The sequence below is a fragment of the Anomaloglossus baeobatrachus genome, chromosome 5 (genome assembly GCF_048569485.1).
Source record: "Anomaloglossus baeobatrachus isolate aAnoBae1 chromosome 5, aAnoBae1.hap1, whole genome shotgun sequence".
NCBI classification, from domain to species: domain Eukaryota; kingdom Metazoa; phylum Chordata; class Amphibia; order Anura; family Aromobatidae; genus Anomaloglossus; species Anomaloglossus baeobatrachus.
This window is the reverse complement of record NC_134357.1, coordinates 22,237,227-22,249,556: the sequence shown is the minus strand read 5'-3', so window position 1 is coordinate 22,249,556 and position 12,330 is coordinate 22,237,227. Positions and strand designations below refer to the sequence as shown.

The 12,330-nt window shown below is 45.9% G+C and overlaps 1 protein-coding gene across 1 annotated transcript in view; it reads right to left on the bottom strand.

The window, feature by feature from the left end:
* Positions 1 to 12,330, bottom strand: part of LOC142312583 (transient receptor potential cation channel subfamily V member 5-like) — a 67,725-nt gene that overhangs the window by 50,775 nt on the left and 4,620 nt on the right. The window contains exon 3 of the mRNA XM_075351572.1: positions 10,529 to 10,591. Within this exon, the coding sequence (XP_075207687.1) occupies positions 10,529 to 10,591 (63 nt within the window). The remainder of the gene's footprint in view (positions 1 to 10,528; positions 10,592 to 12,330) is intronic.

Below are 12,330 nucleotides of genomic sequence, written 5' to 3'. Positions count from 1 at the left end.
CAGTTGTCATTTAATCATGTCTCAGTTATTTTTACTATGAAAGGTTTTTCTTTTCTTTATGGATACAGTGTTTATTGTAAGGTTTTAAAATTTCCCAGTAATGTATATTGAGATATACGTTATTTTCAGTGTTTGTTCTTTTTAAGTTTTAGTATGTAGCTAATTTATTACCTGCTGTTTTATTTTTTTCTTTTAGGGAATACCAGTATAAAAACGCTGAATTTTGCCATATTGGTAAATAAACAAACAAGGGGGGAATAAGGTATTAATTATATTCTCCAGTTTCTTCGAGGGTGCAGTAGGCATATTAGATAGGTTTTGAAGCTGACCTTTTTCCACAGGCTATGTTTATTAGATTACTATGAGGTATATCTGTTAACTGAAATAGGAAAGTCTTGTCTTATATGTTTATTTGTTTGTTTATTTATTTAGTATTCTCAGTCATGTGAAGTATAGATGACCACTAACTGTATTATGATCAGAGATAAAGTTAAGAATGATCTAATGTATATTTTTAAGTTTTTGTTTTTATAGATGAAACCAGATGGTGGTCGATTCTGCACTGGATATGCTGCTGTTTACACCACATGAGGTAGTCTAAATTCGACCACTCCCTCCAATCCTATTGATACAGGAGACAGTGATGCATTAATGCCTCTCTTGATGGGTAGAACAGGAGTGGGTAAGAGTCTTTAGAGGTGTATGTAGGTTGTAGATTTTTTCCTGTTGTCAAATGAATTAGGTATGCCGAAAAGAAAGTCTAGATCTGAGCTGATGGATTCGGATGGAGATCCTCGCACAGGTGCAGCTGACCAAGAAGTAGTGAACGGGCCTAGAGTTGAGAGTCTTTCACCAATACCGACCATGCCTTGGTGACACCGGTCACGTCAGTGACTTCTGTCACTCTTTGTGTTCTTAAATCCCTACAGGAACAACAAGGAATGGAGTGTGACATGCAGGGAGCCAGCTGACTGAGGAAGGTCTGTGGACAAAGGGTGGTAAGCTTCCTCTGCCATGAGAGCTCTTCCTAATGATGGCCCAGGTAACATCTGTGAAAGACAATTGTCAGTGTGTGCTTTGGTGACACCGGGTTCAGTACCCAGGTGGGCAGATTCACCCAGTCTTGTAAGACAAGTGCCTAGAACGAAGTGAGAAAAAACTGTAAAGAGTCCGTAGAAACACCCTGCACCTACTCTACCCATTCTTAGAGACTGCAAACTGATTATAGATGTATATCATGAGCACGTTGTATGCAAGTCTGTGCGTGTTGTGTAAATTTCTCTCCAGGTTTGGTCAGAGGCATTCCAGTGCAGAAAACGACATTATTGTTGAGAAGCACATGAAGGTGGTATGTAAAGAAAAATGTGTTTACAAAAAGTGTATATTTTATAGAAAAGTGGAAACTAGTAAATAGTCTATAAAATATATATGTTTTGTTTTCTTTTTTGCAATAAGCAGGTCTTTATGTAAGATGTTTTTTTGGTTTAGCATAGACATGTATATTTTTATATAATTGACTGAATAGTGTGATAAACAGGTGTATTTTCCAATTCCAGATCTTAAATCAGAGCTATTAGCATATGGTCTCCAGTCAGGAGACTGATTGATCCTAAAGGACAAGCGAGAAAGAGCCATGAGTCAACACTAGAGGAGCTGATCCAACCACAGAAACATCTATGGATCCACACCTCGCATTGTAGAAGGGTTAATCAACCAGAGCTGCACCGAGCGTCCTGCTCATACTTATCCTTTTCGGAAAACCCTGTACAGTCTTAGACCAGCATTGCCAGAACAGTTAGAAGAGAGGACTAAGGCTATGTGCGCACGTTGCGTCGGAGTACCTGCAGTTTATTCTGCACGTTTTCCTTCCCTTGGTTTTTGACCAAATGGCTTTTGACAATTTTTTAGCGCTAAAAACGCATGCGTTTTTACCGCGTTTTTAGTGCGTTTTTAGCGCTTTTTACCTGCGTTTTCACCTGCGTTTCTGCAGATGCGTTTTTGAGATCAAGACACTGAGAAATAAAGTTGAAATAGTCAAAAAGATTGAAAAAAAAGAGAAAAAAAATTATAAAATTAACTTTTAATAAAATTAAATGGGAAATTATCAATTTAAATGTAATAATAGCGGTTATGCACATTTTAACAGAAAAATAGCTAAAGTTTATTATTTTTTAACATTTAAATTTTCGGTTATTGTGTGTGTGTAAAGGAACATTAGAACCCATTAATTTTATGCCAGAAAAGCATGCGTTTTTGGAGCCAAAAACGCAGTTGAAAAGCAGGTAAAAAGCATGCAAAACGCAGGAATTGTGATTTTGGTTGCTTTTTGACATTTCTCATTGACTCCAATGTTAAGGAAACGCTGCAGAAATGGCAAAAACAACTGACATGCTGCTTCTTTTTCAGCATGGTTTTTGACCACAAATATGCAAATTAAACGCTGCTGAACAAAAAGCAAAGTGCAGACAGGATTTCTGCTTTTCCCATAGACTTTGCTGGAAATCAAAAATGCATGCATTTTTGCCCAAAAACGCTGCTGCCAAAAACGCTGCAGAAACGCGGTAAAACGCAACGTGCGAACATAGCCTTAGAGAACCTTGAGACATGGGAAAAGTCCAACTACAAAGGGTGAGGACTCGCCTAGGAGTCCTTGGTCTCAAACCGGTGAAGAAAACCCCTTTCCCCTTTCCGCCCATGTTCCAACGTTAAGTTAGGCAGGTTTTTCAACAGATCTTTCTACCTCTCTTCCTAAGGGAACACAGTACCCTTAGAATTTAGAAATGGCAGAAGTAAGTCTTTAGGGGGGACTGTTGAGGATAAAGAATTGAGTATCCAAAAATACTTAATTCAGCCATTTCATAGACTCAGTTATATAGTTCAGTAGATGTGAACTAACACACATATTTGTGAATGCTTTTGTTTCTTACTAACATGTATATATGTATATTGCATATTCAGTGTATTTTCCTTAGACACAGTATATACCAGCACATGTAATTGTAAAGATGGCTGCTATTTCCTGTTTTGCACCCAAGACAGATGGACAAACGAAATTCCTGGAGTCTGGACTGACCAATCCAAGGAGGATGTGTAGATGTCTCTACGTCATGAAGCTCTGCCCTACGATACTTGATTGGACTAAAACTTTTGTTTACACCCCCTTACTGCTCGGTTTAGAGTTTTTTCAAATAATAAAGACCACTTGGTCGAGAGCCAGTCATGGAGATAGATGTAACTGACTTGCTGTCCAGTTATTTTTCATTCTCGTGTGCACACATGACATTTTTAATTAGAAACAGCAGCCGGATATCAAGAGATCCTTTGAGTCTCATCATCATCGTCATTCTGACCTTGACAGCTGCAACACCGCAAAAAATGCTATAAATAGAGATCAAAATGTCATACATCTCACCCCGCCCCCCAAAAAAAAAAAAAAAAAAAAAAAAAAAAAAAAAAAAAAACAAAAACTAAAAAACAGAGGCTGGTCATGGTTGGTAATGGATTAAACAGTGGTGTATCTAGGAAGTGGGGAGGGGGGTGAGCGGGTCATGTGCTCCAGGAAGTCCAAAGTGTCACCCTGCTGGCTGCGTTTTGCCACCCCCATCATCATAATCAGAGTTGGCCATTCTGTAAGGCAGTTGTCAAGCTGACACCTAGCTCACTGATCAATTGTATCCACACCTTTTAGACACTAGTACAGTTGAAGCCCTAAGCATTTGCACTTCCGGGTCAGGATAACATCAGCAGCGTGATTAGATCAGCTGGTCACGCTGCTGACATCACTCGCCTGCAATGAAGAGGCGACTGACAGCATTTGTGTTAATTTCTCCAGTGGAGCTGAAGACATTGAAGATTTATTGCAATTAAGGCCCAGTCACACACAACGATTTACTAGCGATCCCGAAAACGATGCGACCTGATAGGGATCGCAGGTAAGTCGCTGGGAGGTCGCAGGTGAGATGTCACACAGTCAGATCTTACCAGCGATGCAGGAACGATACAGGTTGCAGTAGTGACCTGTATAACGATCTCAGCAGTCACTGTGACCCTGTCACACAGTGTCAAACACAGCGATGTGTCCTGCCCAGCAGGACATCACCTTTGAAGAAAATGACCTGGACCATTCAGCAATGACTAGCGATCTCACAGCAGGGGCCTGATCGCTGGTAAGTGTCACACATAACGAGATCGCTAACGGGATCGCTACTGCGTCACCAAAACGGTGACTCAGCTGCGATCTCGTTATGTGTGACAGTACCTTTAGGGAAAAGGAGAGGGGGAGAATTTAAGGAATAAGTATGAGGAGGTGGTGGGGAAATGTATGCATACACAGTATGGGGGAATGCGGGGGGATGTATGCAGACAGTATGAGGAGTGAGGGGAGATTGGCACGGACAAAGTATGAGTAATGATGGGGAGAAATGTATGCGTACAGTGTGGAGGAGGGTGGGGGAGATGTAAACTAACAAAGTGTGAGGAGTAAGAGGGTAATGTATGCAGACAGTATGAGGAGCGAGGGAGTGGACATTTTGTGCAGAGAACACAGTGAGGGGCAAATTATTTATTCAGGGGTGCAGCGTAGGGCAGATATTTTTATATAGGAGCATTATAGTCATTCTGCTATTTTTAAAGGGTATTGTGTTTCGGATGTGCTGTAGAAGAACAAACGGAGAAGATGGAAGTCTGCAGAGACGAGCTGTGAAAAAATAATCATGGCTCTGAACAAGATAAAGAAAAGAAAGAAGACTGATCAGAGACAATGTAATCTAAAAAAAAGTGTATCTGGATGTAAGTGATTATTTGTGATACTGACTAATTGTCATGAGTGCTGTGATTCCGGTATGGTCTGTAACCTGATCTTTACCATTATTAAGGATGTACTGGGAGTTGTAGGTACATTCAATACAAATGTCTATGGCAATGACCTGACATTACAATTGATGTACTATGTACTGATAGTGGTTCTAGTTATGTATTTATTTACTGATGAGGGTTGTGATGCTGCGTTTCTGTACTGATGGGGTTCTAGTTCTGTGTTTCTGTACCTCTAGTGATGTATTCCTGCGATGTTTATTAGTTTTGATACTGTAAACATGTAACAACTCATAACCTTGTAAGATAATGTGATACATGGCAATGCTAAAGTGTTGTGCTGACCGACAAGTTAGTTATGTTTGTATTTAAGTTATAGCATTAAAAGGGATTGTCCAAGTTTTGTGAGGAGTCTGCATTACTAACTTCTGAATTATCACAATGTGTGCACTGCACACGGTGAGGATTGTCTGGTGCTGGCGGTGAGTGGGAAGTCTCGAAACTGCAAGTACAAGTATGCTATTGACATATGTCGAGGGCGGGGGCTGGCTTCCCCGTCGCGGGGGCTGCTCGGGGAGATCGCGCTCGGATCCGGTGCCTTCTCGGTGGCTCGAGCGGGCCGGACTCTGGGCTCGAGCAGCGCTCCTCGCCCACGAGCGAAAAGGGGATTTGGATTGGTTTTGGGATGGATAGAGTTCGTGACGCCACCCACGGGTTGTGGTGATGGTGGGCACCACCGCTGCTGGTGACGGGGTTTTCCCGGGAGCGATGGCGGGGAGCAGCTAGGTGTTGACCCCTCCGTGGGTAGGGGCGGTGTGTCCCGGGGCTCGATGGGGATATTGCCTTCCAGTAGGATGGGGCTCGCAGGGTGCAAGGTCGCAGTGCCGCGCAGCGTGGTGCCGGATGACACTGGTGTACTCACTCAGATACAGATGGACAGAGTCTCTGGTAAACCAAACGGCTGGATGGACAGGGCCCGCAGCCAGCTGCAGTGTTTCCCTGGATGGGTTGATGGTGGCTGTCGTTTCCCTGCACCTGTGTTTGAATGTTAACTCCAATGCCTGGGCACCGGTAGTCCGCTTACCGACGTATTTGTGCCAGAGGAGCCCCTTTGCCCGCAGACGTAAGCCTAGTCGGGGTCTGAGTACCCTGCCTGGTGCTTGGCTCCAATCGGCTCCCTGGTTCGGTACCGGCGGGCCACCGCCCGACCCCGGTCCTACAGTTCCGCTGACCTTCGCCAACTCCTGCAGACGGCCACCACCGTCTGCTGACTTTGCTGTACGTGCCCGGGTTCCAACCCGGACACCAACAGTTTTCGCTCCTCTTTTTACTACTGCCCACAACGGGACTCTCCTTCCAACTGTGTGTTTTTCCCGCCTCCAGCCTGTGCACTCCTCGGTGGGTGGGGCCAACCGCATGGTGTGAACATCAGCCCTGGAGGGTGGCAACAAGCATTTTAAGTTTGACTGGTATGACCTGTCCAGGCGTATGTATGTATGTATGTATGTATGTATGTATGTATGTAAAATGACCTGTGACCCCTGGTGTCCAGGGTGTCATACATAGTCACGTGCCAACTAGACATGCACTGCCTCGATCAATGACAATGAGTGGAGTGAGGCCAGACTCGTCTAGATGGAATGTGGCCGCAAGTATATGTAGCGCCCCTGAACCTGTCAGGGCACTACTAGGTACTGCATCCTGTCATATGTAGGGCCTACCCCCAAGGACCTGGAAACCCAGTGCCAGTACCATCAAAAAACAAATAACATCCTCAGTTCCCTCTCCCAATCATTGGTGGCTGACTAGCTGGGAACTCAATGGCTGGCCACCTAGGGGTGGAGCCGATCCAGTCTACTAGCTGACAACAAGGGGGAGGAGTGAGACATTAGTTCAGTCAGTACTAGTGAGAGTAGTAGGAGACGGATGTATCTCGAGACTGGGTCGTGTAGCAGTGCCCTGACTGGTACAGGAGAGTGGGTGCCAGGGAGGGTACGACGAGGTACCCCTGGAACCAAAGCACTGACTGGGCACAGGGCCCTAGGTTAGGTGAATGCTTCAAGCTGCCTGACAAGCACCCCCCCTTCCCTCGAGACTTACAAACAGCGGGGTTCCACAAAACTACTGAGAGGTGCAGAGGAAAAGCCACCAGGTTACCACACCGGCACTGGGACTACAGGGACCAGGGAGGGGGGGGGGGGTCTAAGCCACTCGTCCAGCATTACCATCGCTGTGAGTAAACAGTTGCACTGCATTCCCATCGTGTGGTCTCCGTTCTTTCCATGCCGCACTCCATCTACCCCCCTGGGGCTCAGTCCTACTTGCGGAGGGCCCAACATCCAAGCTGCCATCACCACCAGCCCCAGTGGGCATAGACTGTGTAGTGGCGGCTCCATCTACCTAGTCGCAACCCGCAAGTAGCGTCACGACAAACTCATCTCCCCTGTATATAACCCCTTTTTCAAGCGACCGTAAGGGTCACGGAACCGGGCAACAGCCATTGCACACCTGTGACACAGCATCCCCGTACATATACGGCCCGGGTCAGAGTACCCCATAGCCCTGGGGCGGCTCATATACAAATCTCATACTTGTGCTCACATGACCACTCTTGCCGGTAGCATAGGAGAATCCTGAAAGGGTGCAGTGTGCGCTGAGAGAATTTGTGTCGCCCTGGGCAAGCCAGGGGACACATAACACACACGCACCCCACATTCCCTGCAGGTACACCAGCTAACCCACAAATCCTTGTTGCCTTCCTCCAGGGGCTGATGATTCACACCAGGGGGTGGAGCCAGGCGGTTGGTGTCCGCCCACGAAGGAGATCACAGCTCTGGAGGCAGGAAGTTCCAGGTTGTTGAGTTTAGGAGGAGAAAGGAGTAGGAGGTGAACAGAGTGTAGCTCAGGAGGGAGCTAGAGTGAAGTGAAACAGCAGTGAAAGTGACAGAAAGCCTGAAGTTGGTCGGTGGCTGTGTGCCCAGACGGAGTCAGCAAGGTCAGCAGACAGTGGTGAAGGTCTGCAGTGGGACTGTCTGGAGGTTGCTGGAAGGACCACGGAAGCTGTGTGTACCCGGGGTCTGGAGCAGTATACAAAGGGCAGTCAGCACCAAGGCAGGGGCTTTTCGGATCCCAGCAAGGCTTGGAGTCGCTGTAAATTGCTAAATCCGTTAGTGAAGGGGACGTAGATCCCCCAACAAGCAAGTCCTGATTGACGGCAAAGGTCCAACCACAACGGGGAAACACCGCCACCGCCAAGGCACCAGTTTCCCAGGGCCGGCGCCTGCGGGCAAAGTGTGGAGCTCCTCCGGCACAGATTGTAGTCGGGGAGCGGGTAAGCGGTGGGAATCCACCGCTACCAAACAGACATTTCAAAGGTGCAGGGAAGAGACAGTCACCGCTAACTGCAGGGAACCGCAGCACAGTGAACCGTCCGAGGGACCCGTCCAACCAGCCGTTTGTTTACCGAGAACTGTGTCGTGTTTACTGGCTGAGTGAGTACCTCAGTGCCGCAAGGCACAGCACTGCCCCTGCGCCCCTGCACCCCACTGGGCCCCGGGATCACCAACCCCTACCCACGGAGGGGCAACACAACAACTGGCTGCTCCGCCTCACCATCCCCGGGATCCCCATATAGAGCAGCGGTGGTGTACACTCAATCACCACAACCGTGGGTGGCGTCACGGACAATAAACAATCTCCCCAACCAAATTCCCCTTTTCACTCACGGGCGAGGAGTGCCGCTCGAGAAGCCCCCGGGATCCGGCCCACCGCTCGAGCCACCATTGAGCAGCAGCCGCCAGACCCGAGCAGAAGGGGTGAGCGTAGTGTGCCGACACCCTCCTCCCCGCCCGCGACAAATTCAGAAGCCTGCAGTCACCTAGAGTGACTACAGACTTCTCTCAAACCTGGTGTTACGCTAGGTACGGGGGAATTACCAAGTAAAAGGGAAGGGAAACCCCGTATCTAGGGAAGGAGGGAGATTGTGATCCCTGACCAATCCTACAGCTGGTCCATGGGGTTCATCACCACCCAGGATAGGTTCCGCAAGTATGCGCCGAGCAGGATACCAGACCCTATGTATCCCTAATGCTGGGTCCTAAATAGGAAACTGATGGGATGAGCTCTTCGTGAACCCCACTAAGCACTACAGAAGATACAAGAAGGACACACGGAGGGAAAAACCATGAACTACTTATCTATGACTCAGGCAGGAGTTCAGAAAGTAAGAGCACCACCACTACAGCTGAGTACAAGCCACCTGCTTGCATCCAGAGCTTGAATGAACTGAATAATATCACCAGCAGAAGTACAGTAAGATGGAAGTATTTAAGCACCGAGAGAATAGTGATGAGCTGCTGGGTGGAAGGAGAGTTCCTGCTTGGTCTTAGGCCTCTTACACTCACGTGAAAATCACGCACGTGCCGCGAGACACGTATTTTCCTTGCGTGTTGCGTTTGGCAAGTACGTGTCTCCGGTACGTCTGGGCCACGTGTGTTCTACGTGTGCTATCTGCGATAACACACGGAGAACCGGTAATTTTAATACTCATGTGGTCCTTGCTGCTGTCCAGGGTAGTGATTTACGGCTCCAGCCCCGCCCACTCCCCACTGATGCTGCTTCCGGCCGAGCGGAGATTAGCGCCTGCGACATCAAGCCCACCTCCTTAACATGCTCATAATGAGCATCGGTTGGCAGCAACTGTTTGCAGCGGAAGATTCTGCAGGGCTGGTGGAGGTGAATATGTGCTTTTTTTATTTTAAAATAATGTCACATGTTTCTCCAGCACGTGTCACATGGGACCGCATCCAGACTAAATCCGTGTGGTACGGGTGCGGGCCGTTCGACACCCGTGATACCGGAGGAAACGTGGACATGTCGGCCATTTCTGAACACGCACAAACATACAATCCACACGGACACATGTTCTGTGTGGATTTACGTTAATGTGCCTGTTACCATAGGCTAACATTTGTGTACGTGTGTACGTGTCTCCGGTACGTGAGAAAACTGCCAAACACGTACCGGAGAAGCACGTACGTGTGAAAGAGGCCTTAAAAAGGGGAAGACATGCAACCCCAGCAGGAAAGCTACCTATACCAATACCAAGGAACAATAGAAAGTCAGGGACCATTTTTCACAGCCAGACACCGTGACCTTCTATTGCAGGATACTACATGATTGTCACTAGTGACACCTGGGCAACCCCTTTATTTATGAAATTTTGCAGTGTAGTATCCCCAGTTCAGAGGCTAATATACTTCGTCATGATTCAGCTCTGCTCACTGGTTCCAGTAGTCATCACATCATTGCCACTGCACTATGCGATATTCATACCTACGGTCATGTGACCATTAGCTTTCCTTCCGGCTCCTCTCAGTTTTTCACTGAACATTGAGAGAATTAGGAAGAGGAGCTTGTCTGCACACGACTGTGTGTAAATGAAATGAGCGGTCACATGACTACTACGACTCAAACCACTTTGAGATGCCAAACAGAATTCTTGCCCCGGGTGCTGGAAAGCCAAGATCCACCTCTGGGTTAGGATGGCAGACATGGACATATAGGATAAGCGACAATAGAGAACTAGCTTCCTTCTTCTTGAAGAGCTAATTTGCATAACATTTTCCCAGGGAGCATTGTTGGGCCTATTGGCACTACAAGGAGTAACAGTCAACCCAAACCATCCAGCATCCACTGACGAGTGCACAATCCTCACCTCTTCTGCTGGCGCAGGTTGACTTCACAAGTGCTTTCCATCGGTTTCTGCTTCCACCACTGACTAATCGATGTGCAGAGTCCTCTTATAACGTCTCACAGGCTAATTGCGTGGGCACAAACAGCTGCAAGAGGATAAAGCTTGGAAAGACCTCTTGGCTCTCATCCTTTAGGCTAGGAAAATCTGCAGAACCTACGGGTCACAGTCTTCTTCCCCCGAAAACCATCTCAATGGGCAATCAACATATGGGAGACACCTGTTAGGTTAAAACACATACACTGTTAGGACACGTCTTGTCTATCGATGGAACTGTAAATCAGGATTAATTCTTCGAGTTTAGGAAATTTGCTTCCAGAATTGGCCATTGGCTCACAATGACCATGCCCCCATAAACAGTTAATACTGGAAGCACCGTTAGTGATCTCATTAACAGTGCCAGATGAAAAAGGCAATGCCAGCCCTAAAGTGCCCTCATGAATACTGTCAGATACAGAATGTGCCCAATAATAGTGCAGGAACGCCACTGATGAAAGTCTGGCGTGGATGTGTCCAGCTAATCAGAAGTCATGAAGAGTTAGGAGGCCACCAGTCATTAGCTGGTTGTTCGGTTACGGCAAAAATCACCGGTTTGTCAGACAATCTCTGCTTTGGCTGCATTGTAGACTCTACTATAAGGACAAGTGGAATCAATAACAGGGATCCATTTCACCATTTGTATCATGACCAGAAGCATAACTTTCTCAACCAGTGACACAATATTGTAGATAAGGGTCATCTGGAATTTTAGAAATTTATTGAAAACCCAACCAAGATAGAGCCCTGCATTATTGTTAGGCAACATAAAAAATGCTCCATAATTTCCTTCAACCTCTTATTTTTGCTAGAAGCAGCAAGTGTGAATATACACCAAGCCTCAGTTTTGCTTTTTTTGGTGCGTGGATTCCCCCTTCCGCTATATAATAATATCCATCCATTTTTGGTTTGTGTATCCATCTCTATTATCCTCATGACATCTTTTTTCCCCAAAAATAAAGAAGTCTAAAGTTACTCCTACCCATTAAGAAAAAAAAAAAAATAAAATATATAATATAATATAATATATATATATATTTATATGGACAGGGCGCAAAATATTAAATTTGATCCTTAAAGGGTGTTTTCCCATAAAGTTGATTTTAATCAATAGATCTTGGAAAAAAAAAATAATTCCCTCAATTGAATGTTCCTGTGCTGAGATAATCTTATATGTTGTGTAATGGCTGTGTCTGACTGTAAAGGGGTATGGTCTTATCGTACCACAGCTCCTGGGCGTGGGATGGAAAAGAAAATAAAGATATTACAGCACGGGATCATAAATTATTCATTTTTTTAGATAAATGACTTAATAAAAAAAAAAAAAAAGGGCAGGGAAATGTTTTAACTCACTAAAAGATCAGCTGCGATATTGTTCTATCTTCATACTCTTTTGCATCCTCCCCGGCCCAGGAGCAGTGGTATGATCAGGGAATGTCCCTGTACGGTCAGACACGGCCATTACACAGTACACAGCAGGGACACATATAAGATTATCTCCGCACAGGAACATTATTTTTAAAACACATAAAATTGTAGAAGTTATTATTATTCCAAGATCTATTGATTAAAATGTACTTTAAAATTAACACATTGTTTGTGGTGGGAAAAACCCTTTAAAGGGTTTATTTCAGACATCAAACAGGTTGTGGTTGAAGTGTTTTTTTGTTTATTTTTACAATTAGATTTTCAACAAATTTTAAAAAATAAAACAAAAAACTGATTGAGCT